Source organism: Petromyzon marinus, chromosome 44 (assembly GCF_048934315.1).
Source record: "Petromyzon marinus isolate PM22_M1 ecotype Great Lakes invasive population chromosome 44, UKy_Petmar_22M1.pri1.0, whole genome shotgun sequence".
NCBI lineage: Eukaryota > Metazoa > Chordata > Hyperoartia > Petromyzontiformes > Petromyzontidae > Petromyzon > Petromyzon marinus.
Genome location: NC_133710.1, coordinates 10317004 through 10339711, shown reverse-complemented (window position 1 = coordinate 10339711; position 22708 = coordinate 10317004). Strand labels below are relative to the sequence as shown.

The window sequence follows — 22708 nt, the reverse complement described above, 5'->3', positions numbered from 1 at the left end:
ATTCAGGGCTGGGATGCCCCAGAAAATGTTTTCTTCGACCCCGTTATTTCCACGAGACCAATGTTATCCCATTAACGACATGCGTTTGTTATTTATATTGCTTTTCTATAATATAAAGCATCAAAAGCATTTAAAATCACATTTCATTCTAATAATAATTCTAATGATTAATAATGCGAGTGTATTGGCTGTGAAGTACAGGACTCAACCAGCCCTGCCCTGCCACGTGATGTTGCCGCGCAGCGTGAAGATGCATCACACAACAAGTTGGCGCCGCTTTGCTCGCCGTTCAAACTTTCGAGCTTTGGGAGCGCCTCCGATGAGCACAGTTGGCTACATACGGTGCGAAAGAAGCTCACCATACATAGGTACAGCGCGGTTTTAAATCTGTGACCAAATTATGTTTTTTATTAAATGCGTCTCTTTAAAATCCCCGTGATATGAGGGCCGCGGTGGCGAATCCACCCGCTGTCATCTGCCGAAACCACCCGAGATTCCACCGTCAGCGACTGGCACCGCGAGAGGGGGGCGACGGGAGGAGTAGCTCCCGTGCAGCACCTGCTCAGAGTGCAGGGTGAGGCGCAGTCCCAGCTGCGTGAGTCCGTCCTCGCGCAGCTCCTTGAGGCGAGGCGCCAGCGCCACGCAAAACGCGCGCGCCACCGCCTCCGCCACGCGGCTGTGGTCCGCGGGGTCGAAGGTCGACGTGCCGCCCTCCCGACTCCCGCCCTCACCGACGCCTTCCTCCTCCTTCTGCAGGAAGAACACCTGCGCTCGCAGACCGCAACGAACGCACACGCACACACTTAAATAAACACACACGCACGTAAACTCCCCGTCAAGACTGAACACGTAGATTTATGAAGACAATATAACTATTCAGAATAGATTTTTTTTTGGTTAGGCCACGTAAACATCTGGGCAGATTTGCGTGCAATGACCCTCCACCACTCGACTCAACCAAACCAATTTAACTGTCACATTTACAAACATGCTAATGGACTGGATTTTATTCTAACTTCCTGGACGATTTTGTACCAGTGTTCTAAATCTGACTGTGAGAATTGTTCAACTCACCGGTGAGTGAGCGGAAATGATAATGATTGGCGTGTTCTTCAAAGTTTGTGCACGCAACAATTTTATTTGATTGGCTGTGTCTGGTGGTGGAGGGTTTTTCAACACAAATTTGGTCAGATCATTATGTGGCCTTACTGAAATGAATAAATTAGAAACCCCTATTAAGATAACTATGTACACGTGTACACACACAAGACGCACATCTACATATTCACACATGCTTGTCAAGGCCGTCACAGTACATAAATGGGTCTCATGTTCATCTTTCTGTTGACATAGTTTATTTATCAACCCCCGGGTGCGGCCTACAGGCCGGGCCAGCCATGCAGAGGGACGAGATGGGCTCAGACACCACGTGCCACTGTTGTGCATGGCTGGCAACCACTTAACCACTGCTCCCCACATGTACACGTACACGTGTGCACACAGAGACATAAAGCCCCCATGCAGCCTTAAGACTTTTGGGGCAAGTGCTGTTAGTGCCAGCACCACGCCCGACTGCCTTTGCCTTCCTCTGTGGCGATGTTTAAACACTGCACCAGGTACTTATTTGAAGCCCGAGTTGAGGCCCAGGACAGGTTCAGATAATCATTACGGGTGTTGGCCGTGATAAGGAATCGAACTCGGGTCGCTGGGTTTGGAGTGCAGTGCGCTAACTACTACGCCACCGCTCCCCAACTGTGCACGTACACACACACACGCACACACACGTGCACTTGGTGTATACGGACCTCCGTCCACCTGATGATCTTCCCGCTGCCTTTGAACTCTGACCCCTGGAAGATCTTGACGCTGGGAACTCCCTCCATGGAGCGCCCATCGATGGGGCTCGTTACCCTGGAAACCACAGGGGAGAGGGTGGCGGGCCGGAAGATGTTGGAGGCGGCGTTCAGCCACAGCACGTTTCTTACATTTTGCATCAAATCCGAGTTTTATAAACGTCAGTGTGCATACGCACGTGCGTCACTATGCGTGCGTGCTTACGGGCATGTCAGTATGCGTACACGTGTCGTTACGCGTGTACGTGTGTCAGTACGTGTGTACGTGCGTGTCACCACGCGTGTACGTGCGTGTTAGTACGCGTGTCCATGCATGCATGCGTACGCGTGTCAGTACACGCATATACGCACGTGCGCGTGCGTGCATGCGTGCGTGCGCACCCGCGGTTGAAGGCGGCGTCGTCGGCGACCCAGCGTGCGTGCACGTGCTCGCGAGGGGGCTCCCCGTCGGCACGGCCACACACCAGCGTGTGGTCCCGCATCTCACGCAGCGCCGAGCGCAGCGCCTCCATCCCCTCCGCCGTGATCTGCACCATGAGCCCGTCTGCACGGATGCACAACAAAGACAAAGATCCCCCGTGTCTAGCCTTTAACAGCCTGTTGGGGAAAGTGCTATTACTGAACACCTATGAAGGCCAGCACGGCAAACGAGGGGGTGGGTGGACAGGACCACGCCCGGCCGCCTTTGTCTCCACAGTGGCGATGTTTACATACCGCACCAGGTACTCAATGAGGCTGAGTCGACCTAGGAGAGGTTCAGATCATCATCACTGATGATGGCGGTGAGCGGGAATCGAACCCGGGTCGCCAGGTTCTTAGCGCAGCGCGCTAAACGCTACATCACTGCTCCAAACATGGACGCATACACACAGACACCTGCCTGAATTCTACCGCTAATCCTATCCAATCAGCCAACCAACCAGATGCTAGCACTGGCCCTAACCATAACCAACTCGCCACCCAGCTGCTACTACTAGCCCTAACCAACTAGCCAACCGGACACTAGCGCTGGCTCAAGCCCTTACCCAATAGCTGTTAGGACTGCCTCCATCCCTAACCCTAAACAAAAAGCCAATCTGGTGTTAGCACTGCCTCTACCCCTAACTCTAACTCGCCAACTAGAGAATAGCAACTCCAACCCTACCCTAACCCCACTCTTCCAGTGCCTTTGTCCACGGGGACACTCACTTTGTAAATTTACCACTGATGCAGCACACCATTGCCAGTGGGCACATGGCCGGAGCGGCGGGGGCTGGGGGGGCTTTAATGGGGGGCTCTGCAGGAGGGGAAGGCACTTGAATGGGGGGCCCTGTGGATGGACATGACATGTAAACTAAACATTTTTTCGACCGCTTTTTAAGTTTCGTCATCATCGCTGTTATCAGCCATGTCACACGCGCTTGGACACTGCATCTCCCGAGTGCAAATCCTCGCATTGTCATTTCACATAAGCTGGCTGGGCAAGTACCTTCCACGATGCTTGACTTGGCCAGGAACCCCGATGAAGACTTCAGGGCACCGTTAAACACCACGAAGCTGGCTCCCGTCACTGTGGGCACAACGCAAAGCCAACAGAAGGACATCTTAAATAGACCAGGCAGATAGAGAAACGAGCACTGGGGAGAGAGATAGAGACACGTAAAGTCCAGATATACAATAGGCGTCGGGGTCTGGATCGAACTCACAACCTCCTGTATACCAGGCGAGGTAGTTAACATCTCTTCGCCACCGTGGCGTGACACTGGCTCCTTGCCCCCCGCCCATACCCCTACTGAGCATGGGAGGAGGGGATGCTCGGAGTGGACAGTGCGACGGGGCGGAGTCACCGCGCGACGAGTCAGAGGCGCCGCCAAGCACCTTTTCGCGGCGTCGCGTGGATGTTGATGGCCTGCGTCTGGTAGTTGCCGTCGTCGTTCTGCACGCACACCAGGTGCGAGTCGGCGGCCGAGTTGAAGACGGCACCGAACGCCAGCACGTGCTCGTTGGCGCCGTTCAGCACTTTCACCATCTGCGGCGCACGGCGGCGGTGGACGGGTTCGACGTGGGGACCGGGGCCGGAGGGCGGGCGTGGTAATCCGAAATCCTAAAATGCTTATTCTTTGGTTCTTTCAGTAAAGTGACATCGATAGAAAAATAATAATAAAAAAATGCTACTTCCAGACGCGTGGAGAGTGTAATGTATCCTTGAGCTATCTATGGGCCCTCCCAACATAATTCTCTTCTGCCATGTGTTTAAATGTCATTTAATGTGCCATATGTGGTAGTTTATTAGCCATATTATATAAAATATCCCTGCATTTGCTCTAACCAACCCCTGTAAACCCTCCCTTCCCATGTAACGATCTTGCTACCACATCTTAGCTCTGTGGGATTTTCCCCCCAAACAATCCGACTGACTTCCCACTCTCAAAAAGGTTCCCCTTTGAAAGGGATCTCAGGTGATGCATCACCAACACAAGTGCCAACGTTGCATCGATTCTCCAACAAACGTTTGACTCTTAAGCTCAGGATTACCAGCTTCGGAGGCAAATCGTCTCGGGCTCTTATTGTCGTGTCACGAACTAAGAGTCCCCCCGTCGTTCCAAGTCCCCCGTTCACATGGTCTACAGAGATCCCCCTTCCCCCCCCAACCTGCATCTCGCGTCTCTCGCATTGGGCTGCGATGATGTGAGCCCCCCACCTGGTTGTAGCGGTTGCTGGGGATGTCGATCCAGGTGTGGCCCATCTCCATGCTCACGACGAGGCCCGGCACGGTGGGCAGGCTGTACTGATAGTTTCTGAAGTCCTACCACACGAAAACCACAAGGCAAGGCTCCGCGGGCAGAAACGTACGTCTGCATTTCGCTTCACGGCGCCAGTGGCGTTGCATCCAGCGGCGCCACAGCTCGCTGGAGACATTTTCTGCATGTATGTTGAACCGTCCGCAGCCAACCGTGCTAAGAGTAAACTCTTCAAATGTTTAATTATTATTATGAACAGAACTCTGGATGCCAGTACCGCATTGCGATACTTGAATATTTTTTCATAATGTTTTTATTCTACCAGGTAAGCAGTTAACTGCTCGCCACTGCTTTACCACATCCAACAGAAAACGTCAGAACCTAGTTTTGCTTGAAAATAAGTGGAGATGATCACTGTTTGGGAGAGCCCATCAACGGCAGCACAGCACATCACAGCGGCATAAGCACCACAGGTTGCACCTCATATTTCCTCTTTGCAGATGTTCACACACCACAGCAGGTACTCAGTGCTACCGAGTTGACTACGGAGAGGGCCAGGATAGTACACTTGCTGCTGATGTTGCACATGACCATTGCATTTCTACATATATACTTAATGTATTTTTTATTGAGTTACTTGCTTAACTTTAACTTTGCACTCCGATCTGTTTTAAATTGTTTGTTCTAACTTTTTGACATCTATGAAAAGGAGCTTCCATAGCTCATCGGATTCTGAAGTCGCTGGAAAATAATGTTCATCATAGTAACAAATAAAATGATCCCACATATAAACCTTGAACAGACTGTTTGGGGCAAGTGATGCGAGCGAGCACGTGTCGTAATAAGACGCGCTCACGTGTGCACATGGACCGGGCGACTCACCGCCAGTAGGTTCATGATGGTGTGCCCGGTCTCTCCGAACAGCGGCTTCCGGAAACGCACGCTGAACAAGGGGCAGGGGTAGACTGCAGTGGCGTGGGCGACAGGGGGGAGTGTGGAATGGAGGAGAGCGCACATTGTTTATACACTGCTTCTCCCGTTAAAGCTGCAGTATATTCAACTCCGCATCATCCCTCAATAGATAATACATTGGTACCATTTGCAGGAGGTTCACAGTGGTTGTCCCCTGCCATGGGAATGAGGAATTGCAGCAGTGCTCAGGGATGCTAAGATGGAGGAGGGCTGCTCAATAGGGAGACACCGTGACTACTTTGTAAAACTCAACAACGACAGAACCCCACCAACCCTGGCCGTGTGTGCGTGCATCCATGATCTTGCCCTTGTGCAAATGTGTGTGTGGACCTGGCCTGGCACAAGAACCGTGGTGACGTAACCGCTACTTAGTGGTGAATGGTGGCTGTGTGTTTGAGTATGTAGGCATTTGTGCGCGAGTAAGAAAATGAATGGGAGTGTGTGTGTGCATGTTTGAACAGGTGTGTGTGCGCATGTGCGAGCATGTGTGGCCTCAAGGTGCACCGTGCCTGGCACATGCGCTATTGTGATGTTACCACCACTTAGTGGCGAATGGCAGTTATTGTTGGATGAGTGTCAGCCTAAATATGTGCAAGAATGTGTGTGTGCACGTGTGAGTATATGCGGGTGTACGTGTGAGTGCGTCAGTGTAAGCGCATGTGTGGGTGCGTGCGAGAGTGTTCACGTGTGCCATGTGTGATAGCGCGAGCGTGAGCGCGAGCGTGCCCTCCCAACTCCCTCCCTCACATCTGAACTCTGCCCCGAGCCGTAGCATCAGACGGATGGGGAAGACCTTGGCCCAGGGAGCCTCCCACTTCTGGATGAGCAGCGCGAAGAGCAGCGGCTGCGGGGGCAGCTCGCACGCGGGCAACGCCTGCATGGCCGGCGACACGAACAGGAAGCCTCCATGCTCGCGGCTGCCCAGGAAGCCGCGGCCCAGGAATGAGTGGCCCAGGTGTCCCACCGGCTTGCCTGCTCGGTGACGCGCACGGAAACGCACGTGCGTACAAGGTCAAACATCCCCCCTGTAGCATTAACACACTGTTGGGGCAAGTGCGGTTAGCGAGCACCTATGAAGGCCGCCACAGCACATGAGGGGGTGAGTGACCATGTCGTCTTTGTCTCCCCTTAGTGGTGATGTTTACATATCACACCAAATATTCAATTGAGGCCGAGTCGACCTAGGGGAGGACCAGGACAAGTTCAGTGTACTGACTACTGTGAGAAGGTAATAGAGCAAGCAGGTTAATTACCTCTTCTGCATCGACATTTTGAGTGTCATCCCTTCATATGCATGGGCTTCCTCTGGTTTACTTCTAATTAACAAAACACTTTAAAAAGTATTGTTATACTTATCAACTCGTTCCATGTTCTCTGAACCATGTACTATGACCTGCTCCCCTTACCACGCGAACACCCCCCACTTATGTACTCGCACCATCTCACACTGATGAAACAGGTTGTTTGAATACGTGCCTTTGTGTTTGCGCTTGTGCACTTGGAGAGTGGCTGTGCGTTTTAATGCTGAATAAAATCATGTATTTGAAAAAAATACATTATCCGAATATTGCAATCCACAACCCTCACTGCAAATGTGTCTTGAAAATCGGTGGTGAATTCGCGTGATCGTTAGGAGTTATTTGAACGGCCACACAAGTGTGGGTTTTGCGCACACGTGCGCACGCACACACCCTTGTAGGCGTCCGTGTAGACATGCAGCAGCGAGTGGAAGACATCCTTGGGGACGGTCTTCTCGTCTGGCAGACACTGCAACAGCACCACCACCTCGGCCTGCCCCACCGCGTGCATGCCCCGCGTCGCAAACACCCAGCACCGCCGGTTCACATCTGCAAGCGCGCACAAAGACAAAGATCCCCCGTGTAGCCTTAACTGTGAGTGAGTAGCACCTCTGAGGGCTGGCACGGCGCACGAGGGGGTGGGTGGCCAACGCCACACCCGGCCGCGTTTGTCTCCCCGGCAGCGATATTTACACACCGCATCAGGTATTCATTTGAGGCCGAGTCGAAATAGGAAAGGCCCAGGACCGGTTCAGATATTCGTCACTGGTGTTGGCCGTGAACGGGAATCGAACTCGGGTGGCCGGGTTCGTAGCGCAGCGTAGCGCTAACCGCTACACACGCGCACACACACACACGTGCGGCACAAACTGCCTTCACCTGTTCGCGCCGTGACACCACCACAGCAGCGCACGTGCCAAGTTTCATTCGTTCGCAGGCCACGTAGCGTGGCAAGAGTGACCAGAGGTTGCTCGGTGTTTTACGCGTGGAGTGAAAGTGAAGAAGTCATCGTGGCCAATGCCACGTATGCCACCACACCGCCATTCCTTCCTTCCTTCTGCCAGAACCTGTATTTGTTGTATAGTTAACAACCAACCTTCAAAGCCCGCTCTCGGGCTCCCACCATCTGGATTTAGGCCTTTCTATTGGTCGCTGGCCATTCTCAATCTTGGACGTGTCCAAACAAACATAATCTTCCTTACCTGAATACAACTACATAACTTTCTTGCACTGTTCTTACATGAATTTTAAAGTTGTTAACCCCATATTTCATGAAATTTCTCGCAACCTCCACATGCACCTACTATCCTGCTTTGTTCAATTTCACAAACTCTCTGACCCAAACTGTAACACTGACACTATTGTACATTAACACTGCAGTAGACGTCTCTACTCCGACAAAAAGATTGATATTGTAAATTAAATCAAGAGAGGAGTATCTTCATGATCTTGGCAGGATCTTTTCCTGAAGATACTTGTCGCCATTTCAAGTGAAAAGCCAGACCGTAATGTGAGACTTGTTCTTCATCTCACCTGATGAGCAAGCCAAACAATAATTGGCTTGTCCCTTAAACACTCCTACACACGACAATTGAATGTGTGTCACTATGTCGGATGGTGGAAGGTCTTAAGGACACACATTTGGCCAGGGCAATGCGTGACCTAACCCAGAAATCAAATATGAATCAATCAAGGGGTAGAAGTCTTGAATATCAAGTGAGAGACGTCACAGGAGAGGCGCAGGTGATATGAAAGGTATGGTTGGAGCAGTCCAGAAGCACCGACAGACCAGGTGTTGTGGGTGGAGTAGTGCGGGCCGCAACCGCAAGCGGCCACAAGGAGTGTCAGCTGCGATGAGTGGGTGGTGGGGGTTGGTTGGTTGTGACGTCACTCACAGTTGATGATCCTCAGGGAGACCAGCAGGTTAGCGTTGAGCACAAACACGACGGGCGCGGCGTCTGCCCCTCCTCCTCGGGTCTCCGCTTCTTCCAGCACGGCGACGAGGAGGCCCGGCGAGGGTCTCTCCTCCACCGAGTAGTCTACGGGACCCGCACGGCACGCACGTCAAACACACAGATACGGCTACAGCTCACTCACGAACTGCTAACAGGTCAACGAAACACAGCGTGAGACTATTCTAGGCATCTAACAATTGGCCTTCTTGCATTGCGATTGGATTTTCGTGATTTTATTCAAGAATAAATTCCGTTTTGAAAAATGAGGTGAATCGAGCAGATCTATTGGCCGCAGAGGTCACTTGAACCCATTACATATGATGTACGTACATCGAAAACATTTGATTGCCACATGTACAATTTTTATGTATTTACCACAATACATTTTTTATATTTTAAATCAATGAATCGATGCACCATTACATGTGCAGCATCGATTACAGCCACAACTGCCACCATTAACACCACTACCACCACTTCTACTACTACAGACACCATACAACGTATAATGACGCAATACCCGATGCACAAATACAAAGGAGATTTCACAGCGATACAGTCCACTGCTCCTGACGCGGTTGTCTGGCTTGACCACCTACATGTGAAATTGTAGTTGTTGCTCTACAGTAATTGCCATACAAAAGAAGAAGACTTACATGTGCAGCATCTATTATAGTCAATTTACCACCACGACCGCCGCTGCCAGAACTACCACCGCTGCCATCACGCTCGGCAGCTCTCAGTGCCGAGGGCTGGGCCAGGGAGACGACGCACCTCCTTTGACGCCGGATGAGATGAGGATGGGGGGCAGTCCCTCGTCGTCGTCCGGGATGAGGTTCAGACCCTTTCCCACGGGGCTGCCCGTGGGCGCCGGGAGGACACGTGGAACTCCTCCGGGAGCTGCCGGAGGGCCCAACGAGGCCGCAAGGGCCGCGGGGACCATGGGGACCACGGCGGTCACGGGGACCACAGGGGCCACCGTTGGCGGGAGCGGCTCCGGCTGGGAGAAACACCCACATGTGGTGACAATGAGTGAGGACGTGTGCATGCGTGTCAAAAACACAACTCACGGTGACCTCCTGCTGCTGCAGCTGCTCAATGAGCATTGAGGCATGGGCGCAACGGTGGCGAGATGTTAACTACCTTGCCTGGTATGCAGGAGGTCGTGGGTCAGACCCCGACCCTGACGCCGATGTAAAGACAGTGCGGAGCGATAGCGGGACACTATGGTTCCCCGGGACCATGGTTACTACTGGACGTGCTAATGATGATTGATGGGACGAGCGTTGACAGGGTCACGTGAGGGGGAGCACGGGATCCAAGGGTTGTGTGGATTTTTCTCCGGGTCCTCCGGTTTTTCACTCCACATTTAGAACCATGCATTTTAATTATTTGGCTACTATAAATTTACACATCATAAGCTACTTCGTTGAGCTATAATTTGTGGCCAGGTCGCTTCTGCAAATGAGCTATGTAGCTCAGTGGACCTTCACTGTTAAAATGAAAAAAAAATTTAGTTCACAGTTTAGTTTCCTGATTACAGCCCTGAGCCAGTGGTCGAAATTACACGTTCCTATGCTGGAGGAGAGTCGATCCATTGGACAACCACTTTAAAGTGGTCCTGATTTTATTGACGCCCAACCAAGATTTTAACTCTCAAGCCTCTGACAGCGAGCCGCTCAATCTACCAGTGAGGCACCTGGGCAGATTTGTTTAAACAAAAGACTAATTTCTTGAATCCAAGAATGGTGCCGTGCTGTCTTAGTCAGGAGCATACAGGAATCCCTGGCTATAAATTGCTGTATTATGCGTTGCTTTGCGTATTCGGTGCTGATTAATTCGGGAACATATTTCCTTATACGTGTAATGTTTCGCATATCCGCTTTTTCAAAAAAACTTAAACATTTTCATGCAATTATTTTACTAGGAACATGCGCAGTGCAAAGGGACTATTTTGCGATGTAATACCATACAGCACACAAAAATTAACTATAAACTAAACTATACTCTTTGGTTCTATTCGGTAAAGTCACGTGACTAGATCCTTGCAGTCACGAAAGCTTCAAATCTATAAAAGAATATAAACTAAACTGTTTTATTTTTACCAGATAAGGCCCAGTGATCTAAATAGTTATTTTTCAGAAGCAACCTGGCCACAAATATAGCTCAACGAAGTGTGGAAATTTATAGCAGCCAAATATTCTAAACGCATGTTTCTAAATGTGGAGGTAAAAATCTGAGGACCTGGAGAAAAATCCACATGCAAACTCCAAATATGCAGTAGGCATCAAGGTCGGGATCGTACCCACGACCTCCTGTATACCAGGTGAGGTAGTTAACTGCTCACCACCGTTTTACCATATCCAACGGAAAACGTCAGACCCTGTTATTGCTTTCCAATAAGTGGAGATGATAACTGTTTTGGAGAGCTCATCAAGGGCAGCACAGCACATCACAGCGGCATAAGCACCACAAGGTTGCAGCTTATTTTTCCCCTTTGCAGAAAAATCCACGCGACCACAGGGAGAACATGCAAACCCCAATTATACAGGCGTCAGGGTCAGAATCAAACCCACGACCTCCTACATACTAGACGAGGGAGTTAATATCTCGCCACCGTGGCATCCCTCTCGCCACTGCGGCATGTACCACCAAAAACCCCTCCGCCACGTGGAGGGGTTTTCCTCCACGTGGCGGAAGGAAGCTGGACTCGACAATGCAGATAAAGTACGAGGAGCTGTACCAGCAGAAGACGGAAAATGCTGGTCAGCTGTCTTTGGAATTTTTTTTTATGTTCTGCAATCAAGCCGAAAAATCCAGAGAAGAGCCCAGAAGAAGACAGCTTCTTCTGGTGAGCATTCACATGGCTCCAGCTTCATCGTCAGCTTCATAGTCAGATGAATCTGGAGCCATGTGAATGCTCACCAGAAGAAGCCGTCTTCTTCTGGTGAGCATTCACATGGCTCCAGCTTCATTGTCAGATGAACAGGCAGGTGATCATGCCCTTCATCTGCATAACCCCATCACTGCTCACCCCAAGAGACCTCAATCAACAAGCTCTTCAAACATCTCTCGTGATATGTATATCTAATTTCACCTATTTATTATTAGTTGAAATGTATGTTACCTTATAATCATACGTATTTTTGTACTCTTCATGGCATTTCATCACGCATTTTTTTTTCTTCCAGAAATGTCGGCTAGGAACGCAACCCCTGATTTTAATATTATGTATGTGGGAAATTAGAGTTACTTTAAGTAATTTAAGTAGCATTTCCCAAGAACACATCCTATATGCATAGTGGGGGATTCTTGGATAACAGCGCACAGTTCGCTGAAAGTGGTACACAAGCACAAATATTTTTTTTATAATCATCAAATAAATCATGTATATGCTATGAAGGGCCATTACTCAAAATGTCACCTATTATGTTGTTTTTCTCAAGGCCATCATTGTTGTTAAAGAACAGCTCAGATCTGGAAAATAGAAAATTACTCAATGTACATAAATAAATGTTTATTTGAATAAGCAAGATTTTGTCTCCCTCCTGCTTCTTACTAGAAAGCACACAGCACGGTGTGTAGGTATGTACATTAATTGTATTTTCATAACTCATTAACACACCGAGACTCTTCCATTTTTAACCATCAGGGAATTTTTCGATTTAAAGCTTTCGTGACTGCAGGGATTCATCTTCTTGGTTCTTTCGGTAAAGTCACCACGTAGAATGGAAATAAAAAAATAAAACATAATAAAATAAAATTCTCACGACGTTTCGGCCACAACACAAGTAGCCTTCTTCAGGTGAAGGAACAGAACTGTCAGGACGACAGCGCTTCAAGTGAACGCCGCTAAGCTTCGCAGCGTCTTTTAAGCTGGGTGGGAGGAGCAGAGCGCCTTGACAAAGGAGTTTACATATCAACAGAAGAATTGAGCATGGAAATAGCTGTGTTAAAGTGTTGGATTAGCAGGGTGTTAAAGTCAGAAATTAGCATGTAACTGGGAGATTAGCATTTTGTTAATGTGAGGGATTAGCATGTAACTGGTCATGGAAGCAGCTATTTTAAAGTCAGAGTTTACATATCAACAGAGGCATTTAGTATATTGACGCTAAAGAACTGCAACTACCCAACTATCATATAACAAGCCGATGTGAAAAACTAAGTATAAATTACATAAATATAATAAATGTACTCAATATATTATTCAATAAGTTGAGCTATTAACATAAAGTAACTGGGTATACACTAGACTATATAATGAATACCATAAATCCCTTTTTCCCACCACCAGCATGTGGACGCTGCCGTGCCCCCTCGCCAGCCTGCACAGGTCGACCCCCTCCCTACCTTTCATCATGCTAAGTCCGCCTATTAAAATGCAAATCTTTATGCTAATTCCTTTGTTAAAGCACCTTAATTACTCTCACACAGCTTAAAGGTCGCGGTCTGAGCTTGGCTGTGTTTCACTCCAGCGCTGTCCTCCAGACAGTCTGGCCCCTTCACCTGATGAAGGCCGCTTGTGTTGTGGCCGAAACGTCATGATTTTTGTTGTTTTATTTTTTACCTACGTGACTTTACGGAATAGAACAAAAGAGTATGAATACCATATAGTAAACTGATAAAAAACTAAAATATAAACTACATCAATGTTATCAATAAACTAAATATACTCTCCATTCAGCTGAGCTACTAACATTAAGTCGTTATACATTACAATTCTATGTCGAAAAAAAAAGGTGGCGTTTTTTTCTTTTCAACGTTAGCACCACGGAAAGCGACGAGCTTTGTTCAGACGGACGAGTCCATCTATGCTCGGAACGGAGGAGTGGGGAGAGAAACAGCCACGGTGCGCTACTCTGTCCTGTGTTGCGCTACAACTATGTTATAAACTAGACTACTATACATTACAATGTTATACCTTCCAATCTAAACTACATTGTATAATATCGTATACACAGCCCAATGCAAGCTCTAACATTATGCATTATATTGATATGTCTCCAACTAAAGTTTTTCTACATTACACGATTATACACCGTAATATACACTGCCATAGACAAACCCCACCCTTGAATTATACAATGCGTTACTATACACTACCCTATACTTTAGACTATAAAATGTTAAGACTTGGAATATTACACTATGTATTATTCTACCAACCCTACTGTATACCACACTGCTGTATATTCACTACACAATTACGATACTATATATTGCCTTATTAATTATGTTAAACATTACACTGTTATACTATTTATTATTATACAACATGCTATAAACCATACCATTGACCGTCGTGTGAAAGGTATTAAGAGGCAGTGTCAGCGAATGGACTGCAGTCTGAAAGTCACCGTAAAATACAATCAATCAAGAAACGAAATGGTTTATAACGTCTTTCCAATGGTTACTAAGCCAGAATCCATCTTCTCGGTTTAAATTGTCTCTGTATATGTGGATAGCCTCATGAACGAATCTCTCATGGTAGCCGGATGGCTTGTAGAGAACCTCCGTCTTGGAGAAGTCAATGTCATGTGAGCCCACTGAATTATAACAGTGATTTGCCATGGTTGAGGTGTTCGTCCTACCGTGTTTCAAGTCTGCTTTATGTTCACGGATGCGGTCCGAGATATGTCGTTTGGTTTCTCCAATGTAGCTGCTACCACAGAGGCAACTTAGTTTGTAGACGACCGGGTACTGTATGTCTGGAACCACATCTTTTACAGACGGAACCAGATAACGGATTTTATGTACTGTGCTGAATCGGACCTGGATCTTGTGTTTATTCAGGATTTTGGAGATCTTTTGTGTGACCCCGTAATGTAGGGTAAGGTGATGGTTTTGAATGGCTCAAGAGGATCCTTCTTCATGGCTGGATTGATGGCTTTGCAGATTGTGTAGTCGGAGTAACCATTAGCCTTGAGAGCTTGGTGTACGTGCTTGAGTTCACTGGCAATGTGTTCCTGGTCGGAAATGCATTGGGCTCTATGGTATAGAGTCTTGATGAGGGAATTCTTCTGGGATGGATGGTGGTGGGAATCCGGTTTTAAGTAAGCATCCATATGGGTAGCTTTCCTGTAGACAGAGTGGCTCATTGAACCATCAGTTCTCCTTTTAATTAGGACATCCAAAAAGGGTAGCTTGCCATCTTTTTCGACTTCCATGGTAAATCTGATGGCTGGGTGTATGGAATTGATGTGGTCGAGGAATTGGTCTAGAGCAGGCCGGCCATGTGACTATATGACAAAAGTGTCATCCACATACCTCTTCCATAAGGTCGGGCGTAGAGTGGCAGTCTGGATGGCGTCAGTCTCAAATTTCTCCATGAAAACGTTGGCTACAACTGGAGATAGGGGGGAGCCCATTGGAGTGTCCTCAGTTTGTTTGTAGAAAGTTCCATTCAAGGTGACGTATGTGTTGGTTAAGCAGTGTCTCACCAAGGGGGGTACATCAGTATGCAGTCCTTGATGAACCAAGTCTTCAATGAATGCGATGGTTGTCAGGTACAGGAACTTTGGTGAATAAGGAAACCACATCAAAACTGACAAGCAGGTCTGGGGACAGGGAAATACCCTTGATTGTCGATACCAGGTGAGTAGAGTTTAGTACCGCAGAGGTGGTTTTTCCAGTAAAAGGCCGCAGGATTTCAGACAGAAAACGAGCCAGTTTGTAGGTGGGGGAGTTGATAGTAGAGACGATGGGACGAAGGGGTGTATCTTCTTTATGTATCTTTGGAAGGCCATATAATCGTGGTGGCCTGGCCGCAGAAGGTTTCAACGAGAACTGTTTGGTTTGATCAATTAATGCTGTTGAATCAGAAGTGATTTTGTTGGTTTTAGTAACGAGGCTGTTGGTGGGGTCTCTTCTTATTTTTATATAGCTGCCATCGTTGAGTAGTTCCTGAATTTTGTTGTTATATTTAATTTTGTCCATGATGACAGTGGCATTGCCCTTGTCGGCTGAGAGGATGACAATGTCATCCCTCTTTATTAATTGAGATAATTCAAAGCGCTCATCTTTTACTATAGATTGAATATAAAAAGGCGTAAATTGCAAATGTTAGTTATTCTGAAGCAGCGCTTGGCTAATGGTTGAGTCGGTTACTCAAATTAATTGTGACGAGTGAATTTGTTTTTGCGCATAATTTGGCATGTTCCTGTTTAAAGGTTTATTTGTTCTAAAGATACGGGGTGAACAAGGCAGATCGTTGAAAAATGTTAAGTTCAAGGTTAATGTAAAGTGAATTGCGATTCAATACACAAGGTGAACATGAGCAGAGTCGGGGAGAATCAACAACAGCATTACGTAAAATTTTACTAAGCGGCAACTAAGCGTTATAACAAGTTTACGATAAAAGGAATTAATTTCAGGCACCTCACTGAGCGATATGGGCAATCCAGGGTCCTGAGCTGCTGCAGCAGCAGGTGGAGGGGTGGGTGGTGGTGAGGACCCCGGCACGGGTGTCCCCGGTGTGCCCGACAGGATCGTGGCGTCTGCCACCTCTCCATTGGGCAGGATTCCATCGGCAAACCACACGCGTCTCGGCTCCCGCTGGGACCCTGCGTCGAGCACAGCCACACGCGTTCAACTCCGTGAACAATAATAATTGGCGCGTTAAACGTTTGTAATGCGACAATGCGTTTGGCAATGCCGGGTGGTGGAGGGCCTTTAGTAGTATATTTGGCCAGATCATTAAGTGACTGAACCCAGAAACAAAAATGAAACTAAAACTCAGCATTATCAAACACAACCACACCAGACAGTATTAACAATCGACACACACTACTTCCACCACTAAACGCTATCAATCACCACCATCTTATTTTGTAAGGCCTATGACGGGTAACTATTAAGAGATTCGGATGTAATTGAGTGAGATAATCAATTGCTTTGTCTGAGAAATGGTGAATTGGAGATGCACCCACCCACCCACTCACCCCATCACTCACCTATCCAACCACTACCTTCACAAGTATAGCTGGGGCAGAGTGAGGTTATATTCTCCATGGTTTAGAATTTGTAAACACAGTCACACACAGGAAGGTGTTTTATTTTCAGATGTCCACATCTCCCATAGTTAGTGCGAATCCGATGAAGCAATCACCATTGTTTCCATGTAAGACTGAAGCCAGGCAGTGGTGGTGGTCGTGGTGTGCTCACTAATCAGGTGATTACCACTCCTAACCACCGCCACCACCAACACCACCACACTCTACCCACGATTACCACACGACACACATTCACGAATCCGGTGAAACAACCATTTTTGCCTTGGAAGACCGAAACCGGGCAGTAGTGGTGGTGTGCTCGCTAATCAGGTGATTACCACTCCTAACCACCGCCACCACCACCGTACACGACGCTCATTCACCACCGCAAGGTGAAACGGTGCAAACGGTGCGGCGTGCGCGGCGTGCATGGTGCGTGCGCCCACCGTCCTGTCCCGGGTGCTTGAGCGCCGACACGGGCACCATGACGGTGGGTGGCGGCGAGGCCAGGGTTCCGGCGGCGCGGGCCTGCTGCAGGGGCGGCAGCGTGGAGCAGTACTCGGCCGGGTTGTTGGGGTTGGGGCTCCCGCTGGGCGGCGCCGACGTCGATAGCGGTGACGGCGGCGCCGGCGGCGGAGATGGCGCCAGGGCAACCATTCTGTCCACCGCCTCGACTGCTACGGACGAAGAGGAGACACCGAGGCGGTCGCGCAAACCATATCAACGTTTGATGGAAGAATGTTAATAAACAAGCGGGCAGGCGGGCGGGAGGGCGGACGGTGCTAGCGCTGGGCCACACCGCCTCCCCGACAGCCTTCATGCCTGGACACCAGATTTGAGAGGAGTACCTGCGGCTTTCTTTATTTAACTGCCATGGATCAATATCGTGTTGATAACCGAACAAAGTAACAACCATTCTGCTCTTTGTGTTGCATCGTGCTTTAAGCTGTGCTGACAAATGAACTGTGCAAAGTGCACTTAAAAACGTACCTTATCTCGTCTCAAAGTTGCACAGCAAAGTGCATAAAAAAGCACAACATATATTTCAGAATGAAGCAAGATCTCGCGGCTGTAAAACGTCCTTGGAATTCGATTTTTTTTTACTAAGACGAGGGCATAGCACTGACGATGATAATCAGGCCGCTCTCGCGTGCACTCATCGGCGAGCGTCGCATGCGGTTGTTTTGGTGCAATGAGCTCGCAAGTCAAGGTGCAGGTGCGTGTACGTCTGCAAGTGTGTGCCTGCCACAGTGCACGCACTCTTAAGGAGCACCTGCACTTTGCTGGTACGGGTTGTTCTCTTCAATTGAATTCCACCAACGGGGCCAGACTACATCATCTCATGCTAACCGGCAAAGTCAGGAAATGGAGGTCAAGGAAACAAGTTTGAAGGTGATTCGATTGTGATTTTTTTTTTTACACAATCATGCTGTTATCCGTGTGCATGCATCTGGGCAGACAAGGCAACCTCTTTGCCCATTCCAGATCTGCGTACAGTGGAACGACACGGACATTACCTATCCTTCAAGGGTCTATCTTTGAGAAAAGGACTCGAGCCCACTGCTTTGCGCTGCGGAGCTACGAACGCAGGTGGCGATCACGTGACCCCTGGTGGCCTCCAGCCCGTGGTAGAAGTTCACAATCCAGTCTCTCAAAATGCACGACCACTGTTAACATCCCACAAGGCAGTGCTCGTTGTTCTCACTGCCCAAGGGTTAAGGGGCTGCGCTGACCACCTGACTGGAATATTAAGTTGTAAACTTTCGGAGTGCTCTAACACAGCACCTGGATGCGATCGTGACGTTTTTACTGCCTCTACATTTTGAACACCTACAGACCCTCGGAATTATTTTTTTACCCTTGCACTTATCCAGATGTCTATTACAACAACAAGAAAGACAACATGTCATCACAAGGGACTGTTTTTAGTTTTCGGCATTCATTCTTTGTGCAGTCACCAGTGACCAGGCGGTGACCGCCAAGCACGCTGGGTTTGAGGGCATGATGTTATCTCAAGTGGGAGGTTGGCGCATGGTTGCACTGCAGCACTTCAGCAGTGCTGGCTCCGTGCCACCGCAAAGACCAACGAGCCCTCCCCCCCCGAGCCACCTCGACTGAGAAAACATTCCTGACATTCTCTTCCTGCAACATGCACGTTCAACTTATTTGGCACCGCACGTAGCCAACCGTGCTAATCGGAGGTGCGAGAGCCATATTTCTCCCCTGATACAGCCAGACCAGGGCGGTCCTCGCACATCATCCAAACATTTCAACAACACTCCTACAGTACGTTTTATGTGTACATGCGCACAATTGTGTAAATGGCTCACACACATGCAGAGGCACTCATAAAGTTAATATACGTGCACGGCAGGGGTGGCATGCCAGTAACGCGGCACTGTGGCAGTAAGCGTTTGGTGGAATGCACAAATGTTGTGAAACTCCCTTCCTGTGGGTGTCGAGGAGGAGTCATACTCTGGCTTGCCAGAAGGTGGTTCAGAAGAATGCGGACTTATATCATCAGTCCCTTGTGCACTGGATACAGTGTTGCTCCCTTGCAGCCGGAGGCTTTGCCCGGGTGCTCCGGTTTCCTCTCACGTGTATAAACACTCATTCGTTGGCTGAAAATATCTTAATACACAGAGGACTGCAGAGCTTGAGCAATTGTTGGCGCCGGTTCACCCCCTGCCTGCCTGCCTGCGTTCCAGCTAGGCCTGCGGTTCTCCAGCTAGGCCTGCGGTTCTCCAGCTAGGCCTGCCGTTCTCCAGCTAAGCCAGCTATCACTTCCCAACATGCAAATGTGTGGTGCCCATGCTGAGTGGTGGTGGCCGCGCACACACCGAGAATCCGGCACTGTGGAGGCGAGGGTTGGTGGATCACACAAATGTTGTCAAATTCCCTTCCCGTGGGCGTCGAGGAGGTGCCGTAACCCGGCTCACCAGAAGAAGGCAATACGGCAAAAATGCGGACTCTTGCTTGTTCCGTGAAAATGGTAAAGAGTGTTTTCCCCGAGCACACGTGGGTTTTCTCTGGGTGCTTCCATAGGTAAACACTCATTTTACATTATATAAAGGGGACCGCAGAGCTTGGGCAATTGCAGCCACCAACTCAGCGACTGGCTGCCTTCCCGCTTGCCTGTAATTCCCCATGCCCCCGCGTTGTTCTCTCTCGGAGAGCGAGCAAATACTGTATGGCTAGTGTTTTTTATTGCAGTGACTTTAGTAAACATTCTTCACGGTCTTGCTCCTGCCTGCCTCACGTCTCATGTTACTCTCCAGCTCAGCACCTCCGGATCCTTGTCACAAAGCCTTCGTTAGACGGGAGGTTGCTCCTTCTCGGCTTGTGCTCCCGATGTCTGGGATTCTCTTCTACGTGAACCGCAAAGCGCAGTTGAGACCTTGTGCGAGCCAAATACTTGAGGGCAAGTTTGTTTGCATGCGCACGTGCCTAAAATTTAGTTTATTTTTAGATTTTTGTGTTTGTTTTATTTGTCGTCTTATCAGCCTGTTTTTTTTTTTAACCAACTCTATGAATAGTTTGTTTCCTGCGAAGCGCCTGGAGATGGCGATTGCGTTGAGCCCCTGTGTTCATGTAAATTGCTCCGCAATCGCATTGGTGTAAGCGTGCGTGTGGTGCGTGTGGTGCGTGTGGCATGCGTCCGTTATTCCCTCACCTTTGTCGATGTGAGTGTGGCAGCGAATGCACACGCGAGCCTCCTTGTTCTCCATGTACCTCAGCCGGCTCTTCTGCGAGCAGCAGGGGGCACAGAACACCTGCGCGCGGGGCATACGGGACGGACACCACACACAACCGAGGCCTGTTAAGGGATTTATGTATTGAGCGACACCGATCAGCATTTTTTTTTTAAATAGCAACGTCCATGGTAACATCCAGCAGCACGATTCGTGATTCATGTTTTGGTACAGACCACATAATGAAACTAATTTTGGCTGTGAGAATTGCCCTTCACCTCGCCACTGAGTGAGCTAAAATGATAATAAATGGCACATTGTTAAACCCTTGCATACAGGACTCTGTTTAACACACACATTTAAAACCTAAGCATATATATTTTAGGTTTTAACATACATTGAAGTTGTATCCATTTGTCTGCTATTATATCGCAATATTTTACACCACTCCTTTAATTCAACATGTGCATTATTGTGTTATGATAACTAGAGCTGCGTTTTTTTACTTGCTTTCTACTTTCAGTTCCCTTTAAGGCATAATTTTAGTGACTTCATTATTTAAATCAATAACATAAAATCAATCAGTGTGCGGAATTCTCCAGCCTCCTGGACTACATTTTCTAAGTAAACCGTATTGTTTTTGTCCTGTTATTAACTGGGTGTCCGCGTTGGCTATGCTAAGTGCAACCTGCATGGCATGGGCCCGTGACAACTTCATGTGTTGAATTTGCTGAATACTCTTAAGGAGCACCTGCACCACACTATTGTTACCTACGTAACAATATTGTGGTGCATGTTCACCACGACTACGTGTGGCTTATGCAGACTTGATTCCTTGCAAAAGGTATTTTGTGTTTCAACATCTCAACACTTGCTGTATTGGAAGAAAGGGTAAAACCTATTCTTATTTCTCATACTTTGATACTGCCAAATAAAGTCCCATGATATAGCTGCTTACCCCGAGCTATAAACGCTCTAATACGTGCACTGTCTTTGTACTGTTCGCCGTTTGACGCTCTTTGTCTGACACTGGTGAGACAAGGCCATGAAGAAGGAAATTATCAGTTTCAAAGACAATGCAAATTATATAATATATGCATCATTAATTATCAGAGAATGGTTGTTTGCATGTTCATGACAAGTACGTGAGGTTAATGCAGTGACTTGATTCCTTGAACAAGGTTTCTATTTCGTGTTTGAACATCTTAATACCTCCTGTTGTATTGCCAAAAAGGGTAAAACCTATTCTTATTTCTCAAAATTGGGATGGGGGGGGGTTGGTCGGTGAGAATCAAGTCTGTGACCTTTCTAATATCTCCATGCAAAAAAGCACAAGTCAATTTTGACATGTGGTTCACGTAGCTTAAGGCAGAAAGCTGAGGACTTTAATGAAGCTCATGCAAGTCGTTAACTCATTGCTCGCTGCTGTGTTAACAAGCCACTGTCCAAGTTTAAAATAAACTTCACACATCTCAAAAAAACCTCAGCATGAATGGATAACCCGATCACATAAGCACAATGATAACAATGGTAGACATATGGAAATTGCACAGTATATAATTAAATGGGGCACCCAGTAGCAGTTATATTTTAAAAATGCAACATTTATCCTCAAATCTCATCGGGCTGCAAACTCCAAAAGGCCCTCTCCTCTTCTGTTACTAATTCCTAAGCCAAATGTACCACCCACCCTATCACCCCTACACCTTTTACTCCGATTAATTAGAAACAGAGGCAGTTATCCATGCTGTCACCAACTCAGAACCTTGTTAAAGAAGAATAATAATATAAGAGACTAATCAAAACCATTTATGATGGAACAGTTGCACAAGATAACCTGGAGAAAACAACACTATAAAAATAAGAATGGGGGGTCAGACACCGAGAGACACTGAGAGACATTCTCTCTCACCAAGGCTACTCATAGCAATGTTAGAAGACAATTACTGGAAATCGTGGTTGGAGACATAACAGCGCAAATGTGCGTGAAGTGTAAACCATTTAATATTTGCCAACGACGGTCGTCTTATCAACCAATAGAAAATGATCGACAGGAAACGATTGAGGAGCTAGACAAAGAAGGTGCACACATGGACGACAGATACATGAGCCAAAACCTAAGTTGCGGACAGAAAGTTCACTGAACAAGACAACAACAATAATAAAGCTATTCTTGAAGCTATGCTACTGGACACCCGACATTGCCAAACGCACAAACTTTGCTTTT

At 48.0% G+C, this 22708-nt stretch overlaps 1 protein-coding gene across 3 annotated transcripts in view; it reads right to left on the bottom strand.

Moving 5' to 3' along the window:
* Nucleotides 1-22708, bottom strand: part of LOC116951851 (uncharacterized) — a 46987-nt gene that overhangs the window by 8322 nt on the left and 15957 nt on the right. For 2 of the 3 annotated variants that reach the window (XM_032970641.2, XM_032970642.2), the window contains exons 5-18: nt 20463-20562; nt 17236-17466; nt 16176-16360; nt 9573-9798; nt 8739-8882; nt 7237-7392; nt 6293-6517; nt 5456-5538; nt 4534-4638; nt 3711-3861; nt 3322-3402; nt 2235-2397; nt 1806-1911; nt 559-765 (exon numbers count right to left, since the gene is read on the bottom strand). In XM_032970641.2, coding sequence (XP_032826532.2) covers nt 559-765; nt 1806-1911; nt 2235-2397; nt 3322-3402; nt 3711-3861; nt 4534-4638; nt 5456-5538; nt 6293-6517; nt 7237-7392; nt 8739-8882; nt 9573-9798; nt 16176-16360; nt 17236-17466; nt 20463-20562 — 2163 coding nt within the window. The remainder of the gene's footprint in view (nt 1-558; nt 766-1805; nt 1912-2234; nt 2398-3321; nt 3403-3710; nt 3862-4533; nt 4639-5455; nt 5539-6292; nt 6518-7236; nt 7393-8738; nt 8883-9572; nt 9799-16175; nt 16361-17235; nt 17467-20462; nt 20563-22708) is intronic. The other variant, XM_032970643.2, reaches the window with a different exon arrangement.